At 32.7% G+C, this 25,517-nt stretch overlaps 3 protein-coding genes and 1 pseudogene across 7 annotated transcripts; 2 read left to right on the top strand and 2 right to left on the bottom strand.

Annotated features, from left to right (window-relative positions):
* Positions 1–98: 98 nt before the first annotated feature.
* Positions 99–3,472, bottom strand: LOC123900113 (transcription factor TGA2.3-like). The gene is made up of 11 exons (XM_045951436.1): positions 3,346–3,472; positions 3,120–3,211; positions 2,961–3,037; positions 2,735–2,833; positions 2,243–2,350; positions 2,056–2,115; positions 1,888–1,965; positions 1,729–1,786; positions 1,193–1,464; positions 470–709; positions 99–362 (listed from the first exon to the last, which is right to left on the bottom strand). Exons 1-11 carry the CDS (start codon positions 3,411–3,413, stop codon positions 213–215), a joined length of 1,302 nt encoding a protein of 433 aa, XP_045807392.1. The 5' UTR covers positions 3,414–3,472; the 3' UTR covers positions 99–212.
* A 592-nt stretch (positions 3,473–4,064) lies between these two features.
* On the bottom strand, positions 4,065–4,631 carry LOC123911212 (AT-hook motif nuclear-localized protein 29-like). The gene has a single exon (XM_045962586.1). The coding sequence runs from the start codon at positions 4,629–4,631 to the stop codon at positions 4,065–4,067; it is 567 nt and encodes a 188-aa protein (XP_045818542.1).
* A 2,988-nt stretch (positions 4,632–7,619) lies between these two features.
* Positions 7,620–15,308, top strand: LOC123900086 (clustered mitochondria protein-like). 5 transcript variants are annotated; one of them, XM_045951422.1, is made up of 7 exons: positions 7,620–7,767; positions 8,335–8,608; positions 9,792–9,853; positions 10,089–10,278; positions 10,365–10,505; positions 10,623–10,691; positions 10,869–11,023. In XM_045951422.1, exons 2-7 carry the CDS (start codon positions 8,344–8,346, stop codon positions 10,883–10,885), a joined length of 744 nt encoding a protein of 247 aa, XP_045807378.1. In that variant the 5' UTR covers positions 7,620–7,767; positions 8,335–8,343; the 3' UTR covers positions 10,886–11,023. The 5 variants fall into 5 exon arrangements, 3 of the variants coding, with proteins under 3 accessions (XP_045807378.1, XP_045807368.1, XP_045807361.1); XR_006805800.1 differs by lacking the exons at positions 7,620–7,767; positions 9,792–9,853; positions 10,089–10,278; positions 10,365–10,505; positions 10,623–10,691 and adding exons at positions 11,161–11,262; positions 12,077–12,212; positions 12,334–12,462; positions 12,923–13,312; positions 14,504–15,308 and having other exon boundaries at positions 8,463–8,599; positions 10,869–11,062; XR_006805799.1 differs by lacking the exons at positions 7,620–7,767; positions 8,335–8,608; positions 9,792–9,853; positions 10,089–10,278; positions 10,365–10,505 and adding exons at positions 11,161–11,262; positions 12,077–12,212; positions 12,334–12,462; positions 12,923–13,312; positions 14,504–15,307 and having other exon boundaries at positions 10,869–11,062.
* Positions 14,521–17,491, top strand: LOC123900077 (annotated as a pseudogene).
* The last annotated feature ends 8,026 nt before the right edge of the window (positions 17,492–25,517 follow it).

The following is a 25,517-nucleotide window of genomic DNA, read 5'->3' as shown; positions in this document are numbered from 1 at the left end:
TTTTCTACCTATTCTAGATTGAAAAGAAAGTAACATGGAAGTGCGGAAATTAAAATTTCATTTATCAATTTACCATATGAGAAAATAATTTTCATTAGTTTCAAGTGTAACACTGCCACAACATCCACTTGAATGTGATAATATACATATATAAGTAACAAGGTTTCTTATCAGTTAAGTCAATTAATCGCCTAGAACAATGTGTCAATTCCCTAGTATTCTTTAGGACAGGCTAACCATAATGAATTGAGTGCTCGAATTCGTAAAATGAAATCGTTTATCACAAGGAGAGCACGAGCAGCTTGGCGCGCGGTCAAAATTCGATTCAACTGTTGCAGTGTTTGTTGCCTCAAGAGATCAGCCTAAGAAAGTGTATACAAAATTTACAAATGTTACTCTCAATTAATTAATTGTGAGATAAGATAATATCGAGTGACCAAGAAAAGATTACGTGTCTGATATTAACTACCTGATGAATGAAAGTCTCTAGTGTGGCAAGTTTGGTCATTGCAATGGCCATTTGGCCCATATACTCGGCAACATTTCCAGATGCAGTGGATGAGGTAGAGGAAAGTGTTTCTGTAAGAGATTGTTGCAATGCTTCCATGCCTTGAGATAATGCATCTTCAGCCTGCTGAGAAGAATGCTGCAGATTGTAGATCGCCATCAACTGTGGATCCGTTAATGCCTCAAGGTGGTTTGTAACTATCTGAAGAGTGAGAAAAAAAGCATATGCAAAGACGGAATAAGAGTTAACAAAATGTATAGATTTTTGGACCATTATATATTTCTTACTATCTCGGTTTATTATCTTAAGATATTCACCCTTGTAGGCTCATGCTTGAGGGCTTGTGGACTGTCATAGAATATACACTATACATTGGATTAGTCCTAAAAAGCTTAAGTCTAATGTTGGCCAAGTTATGAGCCACCGAAAGAATACTCGGTCCATGATTTGTTTTGTCTCCACAGGCCACTACCTATTATTTGGAATGAATCTTATAAAAGGAGCCGAGGAACCAGGGAAAAAATCTAAGTGATCCGTTTGACCTAAACACTAAGAAACCCCACAAGTTTGGGCACAACACATTGTTGACAGAGGTCCTGGAGTTCCATCTCGGAATAATTTTCTAAACAAGCAAAACAAAATTTATTGTTGAGTTAAGACGGTAAGTGAAATCAAAATAATCACCTTGAGAAGTTCAGATGAACGGAATCCACCGAGCCACATGAAACATCTTTCTGCAGGTGTTATCCACAACCCAGAAAGTATGTGAAATACATCAGCTTTTGCACCTATACTCTTCAACTTGTATAACTCATCATAATGTGTCATGGCACCATCAACAAGAAGATGCAGTTCATTATCGCCGATTTGTGAATTTATAGCTAATCTTATGTCATTGATTAATCGTTGATGTTCGTCAACCCAACGGGCATAGTCCATATCGAATGCTAATGCACCTGAAGGTTTAAAATACTTCATCAGTCACATACTCATATAACATCCCCTACATTTTTCATAACAACCTCTACATTAATTTGTAACTGCATTCTCAATTCTCATTATGGCCTAATGGCACGTGATTTAAGTATGCATTCATCATCTAGTTTGCCAATTACCAAGATCAATTAACTCAGAAGAAATGCACATTATAAATTGCAGGAAAAATTTCAAAAGTACTATAGTTTCTGTTTGAAAACATATATTAAACTCTCGTGAATTACCGTTTCCAACAACTGAATGACCACGATCCGCTGCAACACCATTTGCAACAAATACACCCTGGAGGAAAAAAAAATCCATGGAAAAAATAATTAGAATGACAATAAAATTTGAATTGAATAAACCTATCTTATCTAATGGAAATCTTGAAGTTGTTGGACCTGCTGTTGTACTTGTTGAAGCTCTTGCTCTATTTGAGCAAGCCTAAGTCGACTGTTCTCCAATTGCTGCACATATGCCTATTTAAAACCGAAAAAATGAAAAATATATAACCAATTCCTGTAAAGTTTGAATATAACATCATAGGTTAGGATCAAAGCAGAAACTACCTTTTTCCTTAACCGACTTTTCCTTGCAGCCTCACGATTCTGCACAAGCCGACGAAGAGTCTAGAAAAATGCATTCACATATATAAATATTGTATTAGCAACAGCAATGTAACATTATTTGAATTGCGTAGCAGAAAGTCACAAACTAAAATGTTGATGCAATAAAAGTGGTGGAAAAAGCCACAACCTTTTGCTCCTCAGTTTTATCCTTAGTACTATTACATTGATCCTTGGAGTCAACATCTACAAGAGCTTTGTTCCCAACACCATTGCACCAAGACACATTAGAGAAACACTGCAATATTAATTAGGACATTATTTTACACTCCCTTGTACATCAAGGGCATGTTCGGATAAACAACTTATTTGCAACTTATAGCAGAAACACTTATCATAATAAGCGCTTATATATATATACTATTTTCATAAGCTATATTAGAGAACTTAGGAAAATAAACGGAAAAAAACTTATGAAAATTGTCATAAGTTGTTCTGATAAGCTCTCTCAAACAGTTTCACATAACTTATGTCAATGATAAGCTCAAATAAGTCAATAGAAAAGTTTTTCACAAACAATAGTGTGAAATCAACTCCATTTTTACACTAGTATTTATTGAAGTTTAATCCTAATATTAAAGAGAATGAAAAACAAATTGAAAGAGTAGGAAAAGAGAGGTACTTGGTTGTTTTTATGATCAATGTCAATATTATCTTCTGTTGAAGTATCTTCAGTCTTTTGACTGTTATCTTCCATAGCTGAAGAAGCTGAACCAAAGTTCTATACAACAGAAAAAAACAATGCATTTCATTCCAACCAAAAATTGAATAAGATAAGGCTATTACTTTATACAAAAAATAATAATTTATATATTAAATATGAAACAGATAAGAAGGAGGATTAATACATAATTGTTGAATGTTCCGTACTGCAAGTTACTTGCAACAGCAGCAACATTATTAGACTTTGCACCAAACACAGAACCTGAATATAAAAAATTGAAAATATTAGTAACAAATGTTAGAGAGAGAGAGAGAGAGAGAGAGAGAGAGAGAGAGAAGTTTACTTAAATCAACAGCATGGTGGTGTTGTTGAAATGAAAGTTGAGGATCAAAGAAACGCGTTGGTGGATATAGATTGGGAAAGGGTTCATCTCCCCTGTTTCAAAACAGAGATACTCTGTTAACTCTGTTTTACATAAATAAACCTTTTTTTTTTCTACTACTCAAAAATGGGGAAGGGGTAAATAGTAGTAAAAAATGACTGAAGAGACAGAAACAAAATTGATTTACCTCAGCAAGAAGGAAGAGTGAGAATAGAGTGGTGAATCTGATTGAGCTGTGTTGAAGTTTTGCATCATGATGATGATGATGATGAGTTTTGTGTTAATGCAGAAAATGGAATAAAAGGTTTTGATGATGTAACTTTAATAACAGTATTGCATATGAGTAAGAGTGTAAGACCCCTAAACTCTTTAATAAAATCAGTAAATGTAGTAAATGCTTTGGTGCATTGATTTATTTACAGTATTTAACATTAAAAAATGGGTGATGACTGATGAGATTGAAAACAAGTACTAGTAACAGTAATGAGAGCATAGACTAAAATTTTCAATAATAAATGTATTTCTGAGTTGTGCAGTGCAGGTTTAGAGTAGAGTTAATTATTATTTTTGGAAAATGTTAAACAGTGCCCCGGGTAATCTGTCAATCTGAACCGAACAAATACCGCACCAAAAAGGGACAACAAACTAACACTGTAACAAGACGACGACCAACACAACGTCACACTAAGACGGTGAAATCAGAAAAAGAAAAACTAAATATTTGAGAAAATCACTTATTTAAATGAAATGATAAGGGAAAACAATTTAGAGGGTGGTGGATGAACAAAAAGTAACTAGGTTTAGGTGGGAGGGGGCGGCGACTGAAGAAAAAGAAAAAGGGTTTAGTTTGATGATATTACATCAACATTAATTGAACATCAACATGTAAATCACAAATCTCTTTAACTAGAGACGAGAGAATAAGGGACGTTTGACGACGTTACTCATTTCAGATGTTGATTCTCCACCATTGAACAAGTCAACATCGCCTTCTTCCATTTGGCCATCTGCAATGTTTGCAAAGGAAACAACCACCAACACCACTGGACCCAAAGCCACCAGAGGGGGCATAACACTTCCCCCAATTATTTGTCCTGTAGTGCTTGCTAAGAAAACTTCTAATCCTCCTTCACTTACCGGAGTCATCGGTGGGTGAATGGTCCCAAATATTGACAGAATATTGAACCTTCCCATAAAGGTTTCAATTCTCCCCGTGGGTTGACGAAGGGTGACATTAGCCACCTCTCCATTTCCACTGAGGATGGTGATGCCCCTCCCTCGACAATAAATGTAATCAAATAGACATTTTAATACATCAGTTCCGGTAGTGATCTCAAGAACATGAGATCTGTCTGCAACAGGGATGTACTTTCTTACTATGACACAATTTTTTGGGTTGTTCTGTGAACCATGTTGAAGCTCTTGGCTTCTCTTAGAATCATGATCCAACAAACTCTTTGTTTTCATATTCATCTTTGTTAGTCTTACTTTTTTATTCCGAGACTTGTTTTTCTTATTTGGCCTAGCCTCGTCTCTCCACCTTTTAATACAATGATTTATTGACATTTTGATATGTTGACTAAAATCTTTGACTAAAGATTTATTTGATTGACATTTTTTGACTAAAGTTATTCAAAATACCGTCCCAAAATATAAGAAAAAATTGATCAAAGAAAATTAATGTATTTGGTTAAAAATTTGGACTAAATACATCAATTTTGTTTGATCAATTTTCCCTTATATTTTAGGACGGATGGAGTATTATTCAATATTTTAGGGATAAGACCGGACATCCCAATAAATTACAATGTCCAAAGTCAAAGTGCGTTTTGCGTTCCCGTAAACAATTTTTGCACATAAAAACTAATTGGATTCATTTCATTAATATATATTTATTCACACACACACAAAATAATAAAATTAAACAAAACATACATATCCATGTTTGATCTGTAAAATATAAGTATTGGACAAAACAATATAACACAAGACCAAAATTAAGGTATTGAATAAATTTTGTCTTGTACGGTGATTGATGAACAAAAGGTTGTTTTGTTATTTTAAAGAAGTTGTGCAGAGGATAAAAAGTTATACCATATTGAACAAAAATTTCAGTTGTTGTCCAATTCAGCTCCTAGTTGGACAAAAACAATTTTAAAATCAAGACAACTTTATAGAAGCAATTTCATCTATCCTACAAAATCACTACTCTCTCTGTCTCTCTCTAGTTAGAGAGTTTTTCTTGAACTTTTGTATCTCAAACATTTTCCTCAACACATTATGAATGTTTTGTTTGAAGATTGAATTTTTCACAAGTTCCATCATTTCGAATTCAACCTTTTAATTGCCTGTGTTAAAGGAGATGATCCCATCATGGGTGTGTTTGTTTGGGTGATGAAAATTATAATCCTTGGAATATTATTCCTTGTAATACTATTACTAGGGATATTATTCCTATCAAAGTGTTTGGTGAATGAATAAAGTTCATTGAAACATTTTTAAAATAAATTAAATTAAAATTTTAAAATTAAAAATAAATGAGTTAAAAGTAATGGGAGAGTGGGGAGTTATGAGTGGTTACATCTTATTCCCATGGGAATGTAAGATTCCCACCCACCCTTTTATATGAGAATAAAAAGTGGAAAATTCATGTGTAATTTGTAATTCAAGGAATTTATGAAAACTTGAAACAAACATAGGAATTAAAGGTTCCTAAATTCACATTCCTTGAAATAAATTTGTTATCCATGAAACAAACAACATGTTTTACCTTGATCACATTCCCTGCCGTAGCAAAAAGGTATTCCAACAGTGAGTGGAACTTCATCCTCCTCATCAATATTGGTTCCATAAAAATCAGCAGGAATAGTATCTCATCTATGTCAATCAAAATATCTTTGAAGATTTGGTCTGAATGTTTGCCATAACGATTTGCCATATGCAAAGTCACACTAGTAGACTCTAATTCACATAAGCGAGTAATCTTACTCACAATTAAGGGCATTATTATGCTCACACTAGACTCAAAACTACACAAAACAGTTTAAATTTTAATTTTACTTATTTTACATTAAATTCAAAAAGCTTCCAAAAAATAATAAATTCATGTATAATCAACATTGAATTCCCTTTTTTTTAGAAAATACTTACTTTAAGAAATTGGATACAATAACACAATTTAGAGTATCATAATATTCAATAGAAATAGAAATTGGGAAGTGCAAGTGATGACATGCAAATATGCATTGTTTTTAATATTAAATAAATAAATTAAACTTTTATTAAAGTTTATCAGAATAGTTTACTTTTTTTTTGGTTAATTAGGAATAAATCAAGAGGATTTGAAGAAAATAGTGTATTTGGTGCATATTATGGTATCTTGAAGTCCAAGATTTATTTAATAGTAGTACAGACTAGAGAGCATCCCTTAATGTTGGGAAAGTGGAAAATCGATAAAAAAAAAGGAATAAATCATATGCTAGGCTTGTTTCCAATCATCCAGTTTTTAGTTTGTCAACCAAGCATGAGCATTGTCGAAATGTCACAGAACTATCACAAAAGTCAAAGTGTGCAAAAATTCAAAGATACAAATTCTTGGTTTTGCTACGGGTCGGAAGCAAGTGCTACAACCCTAGCAAGCAGGTTAGAAGATCGAATTTTGCACCATAAGTCTATTACAACCATGTTCTAAGAAACTATTATAAACTCAATGTTCTTCTATCATTTGCTATAGCCTAATTTTAAACCTTATAACGCTCCCCATAACTTAGTCATATTGGCACTAAATGACTCAAAATCCTCCCATATCTTCTGGTAGTGTAAAGTTCTATCGAAAGACATATATATTTTATCTCAGTGTGCAACACAAGAGAGAAGAGCAATCACCTTTTTGGATACATTAGAACTTTGACCCGTGCGGTGCGGGTCTAATTAATTCTAATATGTAACAATAAAAAAAATACAATATAAGGTTTTGATCCCGACTCATGCATAACTTGGGTAAATGTTCATATAACAAAAATTATGGTATATTACAAAATACTTCCTCATAGGGTACATTGGAAGTTTTATTCGAATATACACCATCTTCATCGATAATCAATATTTTTAATCATCCTCATCTCATTTGTCAATTTTATCCATAGGATTTGTTTTGTTAAACAATTGAAATTAAAAAAAAAATTAAGGGGACCACATAAAATGGACGAAAATGATTTATTTTATTAAACGATTGAAATTAAAAGAATATTAATGGGGGACCATATAAAATAAGAGAGGAAAATAAGTTTTATGTCAAAGTTAATTTTTTTGGAGCAAGATATGTTTCGGAAATACATTGGGCCTAAAAATAGTTAAACCCAAAACAAAGAAAAAAAAATATAAGGCCCAAGCCCACATAGTAATTATGGGTTTTCCAAATCATTACTTCACACAATTGTGATTCTCACGTGAAAACAGCAACAAAGAAGCCGCCTCTCACAGCCACTTCTTTTCATTACTCTCAAACCTCACTCACTCCTCAAGCGTTCTTTCTAAAACCCTTCTTTTTACACTTTTCTATGCTTTTTCTTCTGTAAACCTACATTTTCTTCAACTCCAATTCTCTCTGGTAATCAAAAAAACCATTCTTCTTTCTTAATTCTCTTCATCTTTCGTTATAATTCGTCATATTTTTTTAATATTTTTTTCGGTTAATTTATCCTGTGAATTTTTGTGCGGATATTACTAAGCTGATAATGATTTTTATTTGTTTTAATCGATTTTTTGATTCATATAGGTTTGTTTTGTTACGTGTGAAATATTACTTTTAAGTTTTTATTTTTAGTTTGGATTTCAATGATTACTGATATTTTTTTTTATTACTATGAGTATTGATTTTAATTAATTATCCTTAAAAGTGATTATTTTTTCCTTTTTTTCTTGGTATTTTAGGGTTTAGTTGGTGTTTCTATTGGTTTCATATTTAATCATTTGATAGATGATGTTATTAGTTAGTTATATGGTATCAACTGTCAAGAGTTAATTTTTAGGTTTATGATGGTTTACAAACTTTTAAAGTTGGTTAAATATCATTGATTTTTATTTTTGTGAGATGGGTTTTGATTGTTTGTGAATATTGTAAAATGTTTATACTAATGTATTTAATATATTGATTTTGTATGTGTGTTTATTATAGAGGGAGAAAATGGCTGGGAAATCGAACAAGGGGAGGAACAGAAAAGGATCACATACGGCTGCTGCTGTCGCCGCCGCTGCTGCTCTATCAGGTGGTACAGAAGCGGCTGTCCAACCTGATGTTCCGGCAAACGATCACGTGGAAGCTGTTCCAGAGTCTGCTAATACCGATGCTGTGGAAGTTGCAGCAGCGGGTGAAGCAACAAGTGTGAAGTCAGAGGTGAAGGAGAATGAAGCAGCAACTGAAGGGAACCAACCAAATCAAGGTGAATCTGGTTCGTGTACTTTTGTTTTGTTTTGCATGAAATACGTTTGTTTGTGGTGTATTGGCGGTAGGGTAGATTAAGACAAAACATGTGCTTAACGTCTTGATTTCAAATGCGCTAACGGCCAAAAAAAATGAATATATTAAGGAAATGCCTGAATGTTTGGAAAAGTATCGGTACCAACTAATTTGCATTTATTTTCCATATAAATTATCATAAAAGTGCATACCTTATTTAAGTGTATTTTTAACGGTGTTAATTTGTGGATTGTGTTGGCAATTGTGGTTTCGGAAGTTTTCACAACCAATTTTGACCGGAATTCTGGCTATATCAGCATTTGATTTTCGTAAATTTTGGCGATCGCAACATAATTGCAATCATGACTGTAATCATGATTTAAACCACGATCCCAATGTTTGTCGGAAAGTTTCAAAACTGATTTTTGATGCCCAAATGTAGATTGACTACCCTTCGGGTTTGCTTGAGTGTTTGTTACTTTGAGAACACATTATTAGTTCATACTTTGCTGTAGTAGATATTAGAAGGTTCTGCAACATTTGACAAAAATGAATCTAAAATTAGATGAATTGAGTGCACCTCATAGAATATTTTATTGTTACTGAACTTGTCATACAGTAATTAAAACCTAATTTTGACAAACTCTTCGGCAGCTCATTTTTTCTTTTGACTGTAGGAAACAATTTATGCTATTTTTAATGTCAATTTCACCGGAGGATAATATTCCCAACCATAAATCTACCAAAAACATAAAACAAATTATTACCAACCATATAACAGATGATTCGCAACTCCAAAATCAATATCAGTTATTGCATAATTGAGTCTGTTTGAAATTTTAGAATCTCATAAATTTTAATCACATGCTGGCTGGGTCATTTTTGTAAATCTAGCTGGTCTTTTTTTTTTGCTAAAAGAAATACCAATAGTAACAATGTAATTTTTTATGGTAAATTAGTTCTTACCAACTTCATAAGAGAGACCATCACACCAAGAACCGATCCCCTATCATTAGGTGATTGTGTAGGTTTGCATGTATTTTATACTATGCAGCACACATTTTTCCAGTTGTGGTTATTAATGTCTATAAAAAGTGGTAATTTAATTTTAATTGTGATATGATAGAATTCCATTTCACTTGATAGCTAATTTCTTTCACATCTTGATGGTGCAGGTGATCTTCAACTATACCCTGTTTCTGTCAAAACACAAACTGGAGATAAACTTGAGCATCAGGTGAGCCTCATCATGAAGCTATTGATAAATTCACATTAAGAAACCGAGAGTTAAGAGTTTCTTAGATGATCTTGTCAGATATCAATATATTAACATGTATTCTTGGTGTTGTAAAATTTGTTTGAATTTTGCATTTTGACTGTTTGAACTATTCATCATATCAAATTTACATCTCTGCCATATTTTGATTATACTTGATGGAAATCATTTTCTAAGATGTTCAATTGTTTTACAGTTGAATCCAGGAGATTCTGTGATGGATATAAGACAGTTCCTTCTTGACGCTCCAGAGACATGTTTTATTACATGCTATGACTTACTACTTCTGACAAAGGATGGATCCCCTCACCATATGGAAGACTATAATGAAATTTCTGAGGTAGCTGATATTACTACTGGTGGTTGCTCCTTGGAAATGGTTCCTGGTAAGAATGTTCGCTTCTGCATAAGATGATGTTTTAGAAGTTAGTGTTTTTTAATGTAATGATGTATTATAAACTGTCTTTTGCAGCATTTTATGATGATAGATCTATAAGGGCTCATGTTCACCGTACAAGAGAATTGCTTTCCCTTTCTAACCTCCATGCTTCACTATCAACTTCACTTGCTCTACAGAATGAGATAGCACAAAATAAAGCTGCAAATTCAGCAGGTATGCGATAGTTTTCCTACCCTTTATGGAATTCTTCTATATTAATTTGCTGATTTGTAACCTTTTTCTGAAATATTTTTAGTTACTAGTCTGCTTATGTATTTGCTTAAATATTAGATACCGCAAAACCTGAAGTTCCTGAGCTTGATGGGCTTGGTTATATGGAGGACATCTCTGGTTCATTAGGTAATTTATTATCATCCCCATTGAAGGATGTTAAATGTGTAGAGAGCATAGTGTTTTCGTCATTCAATCCCCCTCCAAGCTATCGAAGCTAACTCAAGAAATACCCTCTTCAGTTAATATTATTTCATGGCTTTGTTTAGATTTATGTATTTGTTAAGGATGCTCTCTGGTTTGCAGGCTTGTTGGAGATTTGATTTATTTGGATGTGGTAACTCTTGAGGGAAATAAATATTCTATTACGGGAAGTACAAAAATGTTTTATGTCAACTCGAGCTCGGCAAACACTCTTGATCCAAGGCCAAGTAAAGCTACTTCAGAAGCAACAACTCTTGTTACGCTCTTGCAGAAGATTAGCCCCAGGTTCAAAAAAGGTAGTAAAGTGTAATTGTAAAGTAATTGTCTCGTGCTTAAATCTTTCATATTTTTACCTTTATAACGCAAACTTATGTTGCACTGTTCAATTTTGAAGCATTCCGTGAAATATTGGAGGGCAGGGCTTCTGCCCATCCTTTTGAAAACGTCCAGTCTTTGTTGCCACCTAATTCTTGGCTTGGCTTGCACCCGATTCCTGGTAAGCTCAGCCTCTGAGATTTTATGTCATCAATATTCATGTTCTATTTTTATTTCATAATAGTTTCTGCTCCAGGATTTGGATGCTATCAGTCCTATCACTGCTTTTTTCACATTTATTGTTAGGTTGTTTATTTTCCTTATTTGTCATTTGTAATGGTAAATTTTTAATGAAAAATATATCTTTTATCAGATCTAATTGTAATGCTATGACCAGATAATTGTGCGACGAATAAATTTCAACAACTTTTTTGTTTATAACAAGATGGAATCATTTTTTGAAGATTTCATCCCATACAATAGCTTTTTCGAATGGATCTGAAAATTTATTCTGTTGATGAAGGATAATTGAGAAATGCGGTTGTTTTTAGTTAGTTTTATATAATTAATGCTAGCAAGAGCATAAGATGAATTTGAATGCTATAGAATTGGAAATGTTGCAATGAATGAGTGAACATACAAGAGGAGATAAGATTAAGGATGCATGCATTAGAGAGAAAGTTGAAATAGTACATGAGAAGAAAACCAATAGATTTGCCACTTAAGGACTTTGAAGAAGACCAAGAAAAACTCATACCTAAATTATTAAAAATGATCTAGATAAAAAATAGCCTACTTGGTTTTCGACCAAACACAAAGGCAACCTTGTGTTGCAGGACCGAAGCTCCGGCATGTTATCGTTGTTTTTTATGCTTGTATATGTTTTTGAAGTCAACTCCGTAGTAGCTTCGCATTATGAGAACCTTGCTGGTTTCTTATATTTGAACCTTAGGCTGGCTTGATGTATTTTGTAATATAGCTTGATGTGTTGGCAGACCACAAACGTGATGCTGCCAGGGCTGAAAATTCCTTGACTCTTCTATATGGAAGTGAGCCAATTGGCATGCAAAGAGACTGGAATGAGGAGCTGCAATCCTGTCGAGAATTTTCTCATACAACTCCACAGGAGAGGTACCTTCATTTTCTCTCATTCATAGATTGATAACTTCAGAAGTATGCACGTTCTATAGTTTATCTGATGATAATGATTCGGTACCCTTCATTATCCTCTTGGGTGATTTCGTTACTGCAGGATCTTGCGTGATAGGGCACTTTATAAAGTGACATCGGACTTTGTTGACGCAGCCATTAATGGTGCTGTTGGAGTGATCAGTGGCTGTATTCCTCCAATAAATCCAACCGATCCAGAATGCTTTCACATGTTAGTTGTCTTTAACTGATTTAATTACAGATTAAGCAATTTGTTAAATGTGTTCTTGAATCTTTATTTTCTTATATTTCTAAACAGTTTTTCCTGCGTTTTGATATTTTATTGTTTTGAAGTTTTTAAAAATTTATCTATATAGGAAGTTGCATATTACATTTCTCTTCTTTGGGATTGGGAGGTATTGAAAATATTCTTTATTTGGCCCAGCATTTTTCCTTGTGAAGGATCTATCCATGTCTTAATGACTTGACTGTTCCTAGTATGATACATTGTTTTGGCGAAAGACACCATTGTATTGTGATGAAATATCATTTGTGTTTAGAAATCCTTTTAGAATGTTGTTTTCAAATCTCATGCTTTGTTGGTATATATATAATATTGCTTCTTCTTCCCAACACGAGTTTTCCTTTGAACTAGGAATGCTTTTTGACTTGCACTGTACTTTTGACAATAGGTACGTGCACAACAATATTTTCTTAGTTTTGCTATTGATGCTGACCTCGAGAAGCTGTCGAAGAAACACGGGGATGGCAATTCAAAAACATGCTGCACAGGCACTTTGCAAAGTTCTTCTGATAAAGCTTCTCATATTCGACCTCATGGGGACAGTCCGGTTCCCAATGGCGGCAAAACTGACGGTTCAAGTTTGGAAGATGTTAATAGCACAGAAACCACTCCAGACGTTTCTCCTGAAGCTCAGCTGGCTGAGAATGAGCAAGCAACATATGCTTCAGCAAACAATGATTTGAAGGGCACCAAGGCTTACCAGGAAGCTGATGTCCCTGGACTTTATAATCTTGCTATGGCAATAATCGACTACAGGGGTCACAGAGTGGTAGCTCAGGTGTGTAGTAAAGCACAAATTTACCTATATCTAACTTGCTCTTTTTTGTGAGAGTGTGGTCATTTATTGTACTGTTGTATGTTCAGTTGTCTATGCCTTTCCTTTCCTTTTTGGTGACTATTTGGTGATTTTATCTATGCCTTTCCTTTTTGGTGTAGTTTATTCGTTAGATAACATGGTATTAGAGTCTCTATGGCCAAATGGTCTCCACTCTCCAGAGTCCAATCATTGTTTGTTGCCACCATTATTGTGCTATGAAGTTTCATATTTGAACAAAGTTAGCCTGTGAATTATAAGGCAAACATGCTTTTGCATGATGGTGCATCTTAGAAATGCTATAGACATACCTATTCATGTGTCATCACTTAAGAGCCTATGCTTTTGCAATGGATCATGACAATTAACAACTCGGTAGTTTATATATGTATACATAATGGCATAAAGAATTAGTGTATTTTATTTAAAGCACACACTTTTAATACTTATTGCAGTTTAAGTACATGGATCATCACTTAAGAGCTGTGTTGTTTTGACACAAAATGACAACAATTTGGACGATCAATGCAGTTAAAATACATGGTTAATTATTCTCGATGGATGTAATTAGGTGTTGCCACTCATTAATCATTCACTAAAAACAATGAACCACGAATGTCATTAACCATTTAACCACAATTTTTAGGTGTATATCTGAACACAAACCATTGTTAATAGATATCATATATATTTGAACACCCCTGAAATCATGCATATTTTAACACAATTTAGATGGTTAATAGCTATCATGTATATTTGAACAACTGAAATCTTTGTTAATGAGGTCAAAATCGTGGTTTATGATGTTAGTTGGATGATTAATGAGTTGCAATACCTTGTATTCATCAAGCATTTCACCAAACATAATTAACCATCTGTTATTATATCAGCATTGGCGCTAAACAGCATAAATGTTCATGATGTCTTATTTGTTTTCTATTAATTAATTAAATAATAAACATAGATTGGTTTCCTTGTTAAAAAAAAGATTTATTATGAAGCCTTACCCTATAGAAAGTTTTATGCTAAATAGTTTAACCTGAGTAATGTGATGGATCTTCTTATACTTGAAATTTGACTAATTGTTTGTAACCATGAATCTTTCTTCTCACTTTAAATTTCTATTTTGTTCTGAAATTATATATTGTGCTGCAGAGTGTTTTGCCAGGCATTCTTCAAGGGGACAAGTCAGACTCTCTCTTGTATGGCTCTGTTGACAATGGAAAGAAAATTAGCTGGAATGAAGATTTTCATGCTAAGGTAAGGAGGGTGTGGAAGTTTAATTTAGTGATGTAGTTAGATGATTGAAATCGGCGGAGAACAGAAACAGATTTCACAATACGATTACTTTATCGATAAGAATTCTGGAGAATGATTCAAAACCAGAATATTACACGTTGACGCATTACAATAATTATAATTATTGGAAATTACACTGAATAACAAGACACAAATACACAACCAATTCGAGAGCTTGGCTCTCTCCCTCCCTCCCAATTGTCTAACACTCACAACTTAGGATAATCAGAACTCTGTACTGTTTCCCTTCTTATTCTACACATAATAAAAGATAGTAAAGCAGTAATAAATAACTTAAGCAATTTTAAAAATTAGATTTAAAAAGATAAGATATAACAAGTACCAAATAAAAAGATATACATAATTTTTTTTTTTTTCGGGTCTACGGTGAAAAAGATAAGATATATACACATAAATTATTATTTTTTGATCTAAAGATATACATAAATTTAGTTTGTTGAAACGATAATGCATACGGAGTATTAAGTTATAATAAAAAGATAAGATATATGAAGTTTGTTGGTTTATCTCTATAAAGAAGGGATTATTAAGTTACAATTTAAACAACCTACTTATTTGCTTATAAATATCAAGTGAGTATCACTGTTAAGTCATTATCAATAAATTCTCCAATCTTTCATCTAAAATCCCAACAAACTCAACAACGAAACAGTGGTGATGGTTAAGGAGGAAGAAAAACTGGAGGAGGAGGAGGAGGCTTCCATTGAAAAAGGGTTTGAAGGAAAATCTGTGCCAACATGGCAGAAACAGATTACGGTTAGGGCTATAATCGTCAGTTTCATGTTATCGGTGCTTTTCACGTTCATCGTGATGAAGCTTAATCTTACAACCGGTATTATTCCTTCTCTCAATGTTTCGGCCGGATTGTTAGGTTTCTTCTTTGTCAAGACATGGACTAAAGTGCTTGAGAAATCGGGTTTGCTTAATCAACCGTTTACAAGACAGGAGAATACTGTTATTCAGACTTGTGTTGTTGCTGCAAGTGGCATTGCATTTAGCGGCGGCTTTGGTAGTTACTTGTTTGCAATGAGTCCAACTATTGCAAAACAAAGTGGTGCCGCCGGTGTCATGATGGATGTTAAGATTCCTGGTTTAGGATGGATGATTGCGTTTCTATTTGTTGTCAGTTTTCTTGGTATATTCTCCGTGGTTCCACTCCGAAAGATTATGATTGTTGACTTCAGATTGACATATCCAAGTGGTACTGCAACAGCTACTCTTATCAACAGTTTCCATACAACAGAAGGTGCCAAACTAGCAAAGAAGCAAGTACAAGCACTTGGAAAGTTCTTCTCCTTTAGTTTCTTGTGGGGTTTCTTCCAATGGTTTTTCACTTCTGGTGATTCTTGTGGATTTTCAAGCTTCCCAACATTTGGTCTAGAAGCCTATCAAAGAAAGTTCTATTTTGATTTTTCAGCTACCTATGTCGGAGTCGGGATGATATGTCCATATATAATCAATATATCACTACTCATTGGTGGAATTCTTTCTTGGGGTGTCATGTGGCCTCTCATCGAAGATAAAAAAGGAGATTGGTACCCTTCCGATCTCAAACAAAGCAGTTTACATGGTCTTCAAGGCTACAAAGTTTTCATAGCCATAGCAATGATTCTTGGTGATGGTCTATACAATTTTGTCAAAGTTCTTGGCCGCACTCTTTACAGTTTGTATAACCAAATTTAAACACAGCAGTGTAGCACCCTCCCAAGATCTCTCACTTACACTTTCGTTCGATGACAAGCGCAGAACCGAGATGTTCCTCAAAGATCAAATACCCTCCTGGTTTGCTATCTCGGGCTATGTCATAATTGCAATAATATCAACCATCACCATCCCTTACATTTTCCACCAGCTAAAGTGGTATCACATACTTTGCATTTACGTCTTTGGACCGGCACTAGCCTTTTGCAATGCTTATGGTTGTGGACTGACAGATTGGTCCCTTGCATCCACCTACGGAAAATTAGCCATCTTCATTATTTGTGCTTGGGCAGGCGCAGCGAACGGCGGTGTCATAGCGGGTTTAGCAGCATGTGGTGTCCTGATGAACATTGTTTCAACAGCTTCAGACCTTATGCAGGACTTTAAAACGGGTTACATGACATTGGCTTCCCCGAAATCCATGTTTGTCAGCCAAGTTATTGGAACTGCTATGGGATGTGTTATATCACCATGTGTTTTCTGGCTATTCTACCATGCTTTCGGTACTCTTGGTCAACCTGGTTCAGAGTACCCTGCTCCTTATGCACTTGTTTATTGCAACATAGCTATACTAGGCGTGGATGGTGTCTCCGCTCTTCCGAAAAACTGTCTTGTACTTTGCTGCGTGTTTTTTGCTGGGGCAATGATTATTAATCTTGTTCGCGATTTGGCCGGAGAGAAATATGCAAAGTTTATTCCTGTTCCTATGGCTATGGCTATACCTTTCTACATTGGAAGCTATTTTGCTATTGATATGTGTGTTGGATGCTTGATATTGTTTGTTTGGCAGAAGGTTGATAGGGCTAAGGCGGATGCATTTGGATCGGCTGTTGCTTCTGGTTTGATTTGTGGAGATGGCATTTGGTCACTTCCTAGCTCTTTTCTTGCTCTTGGTGGTGTGAAGCCACCTATTTGTATGAAATTCTTGTCTAGAGCAGCAAATGTAAAGGTTGATGCCTTCTTAGGATCTTGAATTTTAATTAATATCATGTTGCTCATTTCTATTCTTTTTGACAAAAAAATTTGTACAATTATTTATTTTATCTCCGCTGTTATTGGATAGTCACTACTATCCCCTTGAACTATTGAATTTTATATACATATCTTAACAGATATACTATATATAATATATTTTGCACATTAAAGCATGTGATGACTTTTTTAGTTAGCTTCTCAATGATAAGAAAGGTAATTAACAATATTAATTAACTCTAATGTTACCCTCCTATGTGTGAGTTACTGCACATGTTAAGGGTTTTTTTTTTTTTTTTTTGAAGAATGCATATGTTAATGTTGATTAGCCAATGTTGGAGCTCTTAAATTTTATCTGATATGAGAGGTGAGAGGAGTAAATATGATACGTACATCCGGTTAAAGTATCAATATGTAGCTTCGAATCTACATTGCGGTGTTATGGATCGTATATTCGGTGAACTCAACACACACTAAATCTGATCAAACAATTCTTCATCACTTTATGCTTTACTCTTGACTGGTATAAGCTATCTCTTCCCTCCAAACATTTGAATCAAATACAAAATTTATTAAAATTCTTTCCCCTTCCTCTATTGTTTTCTCAAGACGCGTGTTTCTTTTGTCCTTTTTCATATTTGAACTTTGATTCCTTAGTTATATGTTTTATTCTTTTTAACTATCTTTATTCCTTACTTATATATATTATGTATTAGTTTCAACTTTCATCTTCCTTTTTTCATAATTCAAGCTTTGAAATGTCAATGGAACTATTGGTAAAAAAAATGTCTGCAGGTCTACTCAAATCTTATGATGTGTCAGTAATGCACATAAACACTAAAATCTGCTAGTGAAAATTTGAAATAGGAGTTTTAAATTTTTTTAGATTTAAATGCACATTTGGTCTCCCTATAATGTAAGGAAAAAAAAAACTTTGGAATCAATTTTAGTTGGCATCTTATGGCCATATTGTATTAATATCAACTATTAGGCTGTATACATACTGTTATTACTTGTGACACAAGAAATAGTCAATGACTTGAATGATATTCATTCACTAATTCAATTATGGAACATTACATAAAATCAAAAAGATTATACTAGTATATATACATAGAACATAATTGGATGATTGAGAAATAAAATAATATATATTTAGACGCACACACAAATGCATAAGACACAAATCTCCGGTAAACACAAATATCACCATTAGACAATAACTAGCCAATCCAATATGTTAGGTTTACACTACTAAACATCCAGCATCCAGTTTATAGGTTCAGGCTAGGTATTTTAAATTAGGAACTGTACTCGGGAACCTAAACCCCGACAGTTCCAGCTAACCAGACTCTTCTTCAGTGGTTCGTTGATGTTGATCGCCACTGGAATTCTCATGTACTTCCTCCATGATCCACAATTGTTGAGATCGTCGTACTTGACATACTTACCGATATGGTTACCAACTAGCCTGCCCATGGGTTCGCTCATGAAACCGAATGGCAGATGATGAACTTGGCACCAGATTTCAATCGAATCCATCGGCATCTTGGCGGGATCTCCACCAAATTGTACATTCCTCAAGATCGGCATATGATTTCCGAACAGCCATGTCCACCTTGATAGATTCTTTCCATGTCCCATGGATGGAAGAATTGGAACATAAACTTGTTATATTTGATGGGTATGATGTCAACTCCTTGTCCAGGTTGCCAAAGGATAGCGAGTCTGTCCTGGAAAGCACCAAATCGGACAGGTTTGTTAACCAACAGTTTCCCGACAAGACAACAATCAAGCAACTCCTCAGGTAATAATGTTGCAGAACCACCGTTGGTATGACCAGTTCTTTCCGTATCATTGATGTTCAGCCCTTCCATGGTAGCAGAAATAAAAAACAATAAGACAATAAGTTTAGTAAGAGTTTGATGACAGGTGAACATGAGATTATGCATAGTCCAACTGTAATAAAAATGAGCAACATAATAATTCAAGATCCTAAGAAGGTATCAACCTTTACATTTGCTGCTCTAGACAAGAATTTCATGCAAATAGGTGGCTGCACACCACCAAGAGCAAGAAAGGAGCTAGGAAGCGACCAAATGCCATCTCCACAAATCAAACCAGAAGCAACAGCCGATCCAAATGCATCCGCCTTAGCCCTATCAACCTTCTATGAGATTATGCATACGCCTTCACATCCTTACAAAGTGAAATCTAGGCATACCTCAACAAAAGCATAACCTGGTGGTTTTGGAGGGATCTTCATTTTTTCCCTAAAGCACGCACAGACTGCACAGTTGAAACTACACACCTAACTTGATAATAGATTGATATAGTAACTTGATACAAAAGACTAAACTTTAATCCCTATTTAAAGGAATAGATAGACTCAATCCTAAATAAATAGGAAAATTAGGTAACAAAACATAATAATAATTATAATTATAATTATAATTATAATTATAATTATAATATAATGATTGTGCTTTTTTTAATTTTATACTACATAGGAGGAGAATTATGGGGACAATAATCAATAGTCATCATCAATCCCTGATATTCTAGAATTTTATTATAATATATATTTTAACTTATTTAATTTTGAATATAATCTGAAATTAATAATTTTATTTTTAATGTAGAAATTGTAGTGTTATGAATAATAATTAAAGAAAAAATGACAAAATTAATATATTATTAATTTTAAATTAAAGAAATTAAATATTAGATAGTTCACACTTAATTTTTTTTTTAAAAATGGGGTGCAGATGGTGAACCAACTACAACACCCAAGATAGATAAATAAATAAAGAAATACAAAAAGATAGTTCACACTTAATTGATTTTCTCACGTTCACATTAGAACATCTCCAATAAGGGTATCAAAGAAAGTTTCATTGGTTAATGATTCGTATGTATCTTATATTTTTTATCATTGGAGTTTCATGACGTGACATAGAGATATCAAAATTGATGATACGGTACCTTATTTAAGGTATTGTATCATCAATTTAAGTTGAAAAAATAAATATAGAAGGATCATTTGTTAATAATGTATGATATTCAAAGTGGTATCACCATTTTTATCAAAGTTCAATTAGGAAAGGGATTAGACTAAACCATTCATACTCAAAAATACACAATCCAGTAACAAGTTGAAGCATCATGAAATTGAGAGTTGAAATTTGAGTTTTACCTAGATTACTTGAGTGATCATTTTATTGAAAGTTGAAAAGCAATTAGCATATTAAAAGTTCAATTAGGAAAGGGATTAGACTAAACCATTCATATTCATACTCCAAAATACACAATCCCGTAACAAGTTGAAGCATCAAGATTCAAGAAATTGAAAGTTGAAATTTCTAATCAGATCTACTACTAACAAGTTGAAGCATCAAGAAATTGAGAGTTGAAATTTGAGTTTTACCTACATTGCTTGAGTGATCATTTTATTGAAAGTTGAAATGCAATTAGCATATCAAAAGTTCAATTAGGAAAGGGATTAGACTAAACCATTCATATTCATACTCCAAAATACACAATCCCGTAACAAGTTGAAGCATCAAGATTCAAGAAATTGAAAGTTGAAATTTCTAATCAGATCTACTACTAACAAATTGAATCAAAGAAATTGAGAGTTGAAATTTGAGTTTTACCTAGATTGCTTGAGTTTGATTTGAATCGGAGGAACACAAATTGTAAGCGATGAGCAATGTATCTGCACAAAGAAACTGAAATTATCATTCTCAAAGCAAAGAAGAAGAAGAAGAAGAAGAAGAAGAAGAAGGAGAGAGAGAGATTACTACTATTTTCCCGCTTATATACTGAGCGAGAGGGATAACTGTAAAATAAATATATCTAATATACCAAAAGTTCCAGAATATTATCTAATATTTTATTAGAAACAAATAAAATAAATTGGTTTCAGAGTACAACTCTGTAAAATCATTATTATTGTTAAATAGTTTAATCAGCGAGATTTGTGAAAATAATTTCATGACTTGAACTAGCGAGAGTGAGGTACACAAGAGGGTTCTAAATAATTCACAGCACTTTACATAAAATTTTGGAAATTTTTTACGGAATTATAATAGTTTTAATTATCTTTTTATCTCATTTAATTAACTAAAAATAGTTTCAGGTCTCCAAAAATTTCACAAAATATATCAAAATTTCCAGAATATTATCTACTATTTTATTAGAAAAAAATAAAAAAAATGGAGCCACCCTGAGGCCGCATGCGCCGCCAGTGAGAGTGGGCATGGGCGACGCGCACTGTTCATCATCTTCTTAATCCATTTTCTGCAGAAACGGGTCGCACGACCCGGTATTTTGACCTGGTTCGATCTCCCTCAATACTCAACGAAACTCGACGTTCCTTATATGAATTTTGATCGTTTTTCAATTTTAAAAAGTTTTCCGGTATTAGTTTTCGAAATCGGCGTTTGATTCGCACGTAAAATAAGGTCAAAATTTGGAAGAAATTTAAAAAATGTTATGGTTGTTGTTGTTGCATGGGAGGCGCGAGAAGTCATGGGGGCGCGCGTTCTGATGATGCAAATTACATATATGTCCCGGTTGCTCTATTGTTTCAAAAATAAAAAAAATGGGTATTTTGGTCCAAGTGAAAAGGTGCACCTTGCTAATTTAGACCCAACTAGGGTCTAAATTAGCAAATGCCATATATATATATATATATATATATATATATATATATATATATATATATATATATATATATATATATATATATATATACACTCACCTAAAAACATTAAGGTGTAAATTAGCAATGTGCACATTTTTTATTTGTACTAAAATATCATTTATCTTTAATATTTAAAAGTTGTGAATTGAGAGTTAGTTTTGTAACTTTAATTAAACTATGTACACCCACTTGTAAAAATTAAGGTAATTCATCAGGTTGTTAATTGTTGTATTTTTGTGATTTCCTAGGCTGTTTATCTAGGTTGCATATATTTATAATTAACAAATAACATTTAATAAAATTTACCTAAATAACCATCAATTTTCAAGTGTAAAATAACTAAGTCAAAGGTTTTTTTGTTCAAAGTGAAAATGTGTGCATTGCTAATTTACACCCACCTATTTTTAAGTGGGTGTAAATTAACAAACCTCTATATATATGAGGGGGGATCAAATTACACCGGTGTAACATTTGAGTAATGTTAATCGACTCCAATTTTTACAAAACCACCGTTAGATTTAAAGTTTACATCATATAGATCATCTATGTTAAGTTTAACAAAAATCTAAAATCGTTTAATATGTTATTGCGATCGATCAAGGTTAACGGTTTATGTGTTTTTATTCAATACTGTTAATCTTGATCGATCTCAATAACATATCAAACGATTTTAGATTTTGTTAAACTTAACATAGATGATCTATACGTATGATATAAACTTTAAATCTAACGGTGAATTTTGTAAAAATTTGATTCGTTAAATCTAACGCTTTAATGTTGTTTTTTTTTCTTGTAAAAAAAAAACATTAAAGCGTTAAAGCGTTTTTATTGTTTGTTTGTCTTTCGCTCATTTTGTACTTACAACAGTTAAATTTGTCAAACACTTTAATTTTTTTTTTTTTTTAATTCAAACACTTTAATTTTGTTCTACTAGCTTTTCAACTCTAAGCTAGCTTACAAATTAATTTTACCAAACAGAGTATAGCTTAAGGCTACCATAATTATTTTTTTGGTAACTTAAAGAACTTTTATGTAACAATCGTAAAACTTAAATGACATTTTTGTAATTTAAAAAATTTAAATTATCTATCTAATACAAACATAAAATATAAAAGACATAATCTGATATAAATATAAAACTTAAAGGATCTAATTTTATTTTTTTTGACTTAAAAGGACCTAATCTTTTTTTTTTTTGAAGACAAGACCTAATCTATAAGTAAAATAAATAAACAAAATAAAAAAAACTCACTCGTACAAAACAGAGCATTTCTAAAACGTGACCCCAAGGCGGGAAAACAGTTATCCCTCTCGCTCAGTATTTGGGGATGTTTTTTGTGGGTCGGGTGCAGTGTATTATATGTTGATGTTGCCCATTGTATTACGGGAAACCGCCTTTAGTGGTAGGAAAAAAAGAATCAACCAAGAAAGAAAAGAACCTAGTATTTTAGGGACGGCGTTTTTGAAAAGCACGAGACTTGGAACAACTTTCTTCTATTATTTATTAAAAATAATAATTATTATTTATTACGCAAATAATGAGTTGGCCCAGTGGTGATTAACGATGAATTTGGTAGGGAGGATTACGATTCGATCACCCGCAACTGAGATCGGAACGGGGTTGGAACCACTTGATGTCAGAACTGATCCTCGAACCAGATTAACCTGGTGGTGAAACTTGTAACTTTTGCACAATCCCTGTAGAGAACGATAACTTATCACTTTATTACATGTTTCGATTCTGTGTACTTGCAGAACCACCATCACAATTATTTACACCTGAGATTATTTTTATAATATACTTTGTTTGTTAGTTTTAAGAAAACCTTTATGGTTGAATAATTGATCATTTGATATATATTATAAACCAAATACATCAATTATTCAATCATTCTAATAAGGTAATTTCTTATTATGAAATGGAACGGAGGAACGGAAAGAGTACATTAAGAGTTTGACATATAATAATTTTTAATACTCGTATGTTTTCAACAATGTCTTTTATTTTTATGCACGTGTGTAAAAAAATTAAAACAATACGAAAACAAGTGAGAAACAAAACAAATAAGCAATAAGTAATTTTTATTTTGATAAAATAATATACTACTGCAAAATTTTATGTGTTTATTTTTTTTTTTTGTGGATAGATGAAATGACGTCCGACCTAGTAATTTTAACATTTCTGTTAGTTGATCTAAAATTTGTGGACATCTAAATATAATAACTAATTTGATAAATAATAGATGCATAAATATTATAAAAAAAAATACATAATATAACAGGGTTTCGTCAAAAATAAAATAATTATAATAGATACATAATAAAATAACTTTGTATTTAAATCTTGTAAAAAACAAATTTTTTTATTTAAATCATATATAATATTCAATCTTGTATGACATGTATCATTTAAAGAATCATATTTAATTATACATATATAAAAAAAGTCATATTTAATACGTGAAAAAAATGAGAGAGATATTATAAGATATATTGATATTGATGAGCATATAGTTGTTGTGTTTATTTGATATTTAAATGCATGATTATAGTCATATTTACCTAAGAGCATCTCCAATGCTGATACTACTTTTGGTATTATACATTACTAACAAGTAGTCTCTACAATGCCATATACTAATACTTATGTAATTCATACATATTTTGCTCCAATGGTGATACCACTTTTTTTTGTTGATAAAAATGGTGATACCACTTTGAATATCATACATTATTAACAAATGATCCTTCTATATTTATTTTTTCAACTTAAATTGATGATACAATACCTTAAATAAGGTACCGTATCATCAATTTTGATATCTCTATGTCACGTCATGAAACTCCAATGATAAAAAATATAAGATACATACGAATCATTAACCAATGAAACTTTCTTTGATACCCTTATTGGAGATGTTCTAATGTGAACGTGAGAAAATCAATTAAGTGTGAACTATCTTTTTGTATTTCTTTATTTATTTATCTATCTTGGGTGTTGTAGTTGGTTCACCATCTGCACCCCATTTTAAAAAAAAAAATTAAGTGTGAACTATCTAATATTTAATTTCTTTAATTTAAAATTAATAATATATTAATTTTGTCATTTTTTCTTTAATTATTATTCATAACACTACAATTTCTACATTAAAAATAAAATTATTAATTTCAGATTATATTCAAAATTAAATAAGTTAAAATATATATTATAATAAAATTCTAGAATATCAGGGATTGATGGATGACTATTGATTATTGATTATGCAGAAACTGGTCGTGCGACCCAGTTTTTTGACCCGGTTCGATCTCCCTCAATACTCAACGAAACTCAACGTTCCTTATATGGATATTGATCGTTTTTCAATTTTACAAAGGTTTCTGGTATTAGTTTTTGAAATCGGCGTTTGATTCGCACGTAAAATGAGGTCGAAATTTGGAAGAAATTTAAAAAATGTTATGGTTGTTGTT

Source organism: Trifolium pratense, linkage group LG1 (assembly GCF_020283565.1).
Source record: "Trifolium pratense cultivar HEN17-A07 linkage group LG1, ARS_RC_1.1, whole genome shotgun sequence".
In the NCBI taxonomy this organism is placed as follows: domain Eukaryota; kingdom Viridiplantae; phylum Streptophyta; class Magnoliopsida; order Fabales; family Fabaceae; genus Trifolium; species Trifolium pratense.
The sequence above is the reverse complement of the archived record's forward strand: the minus strand, read 5'-3'. Positions and strand labels throughout refer to the sequence as shown.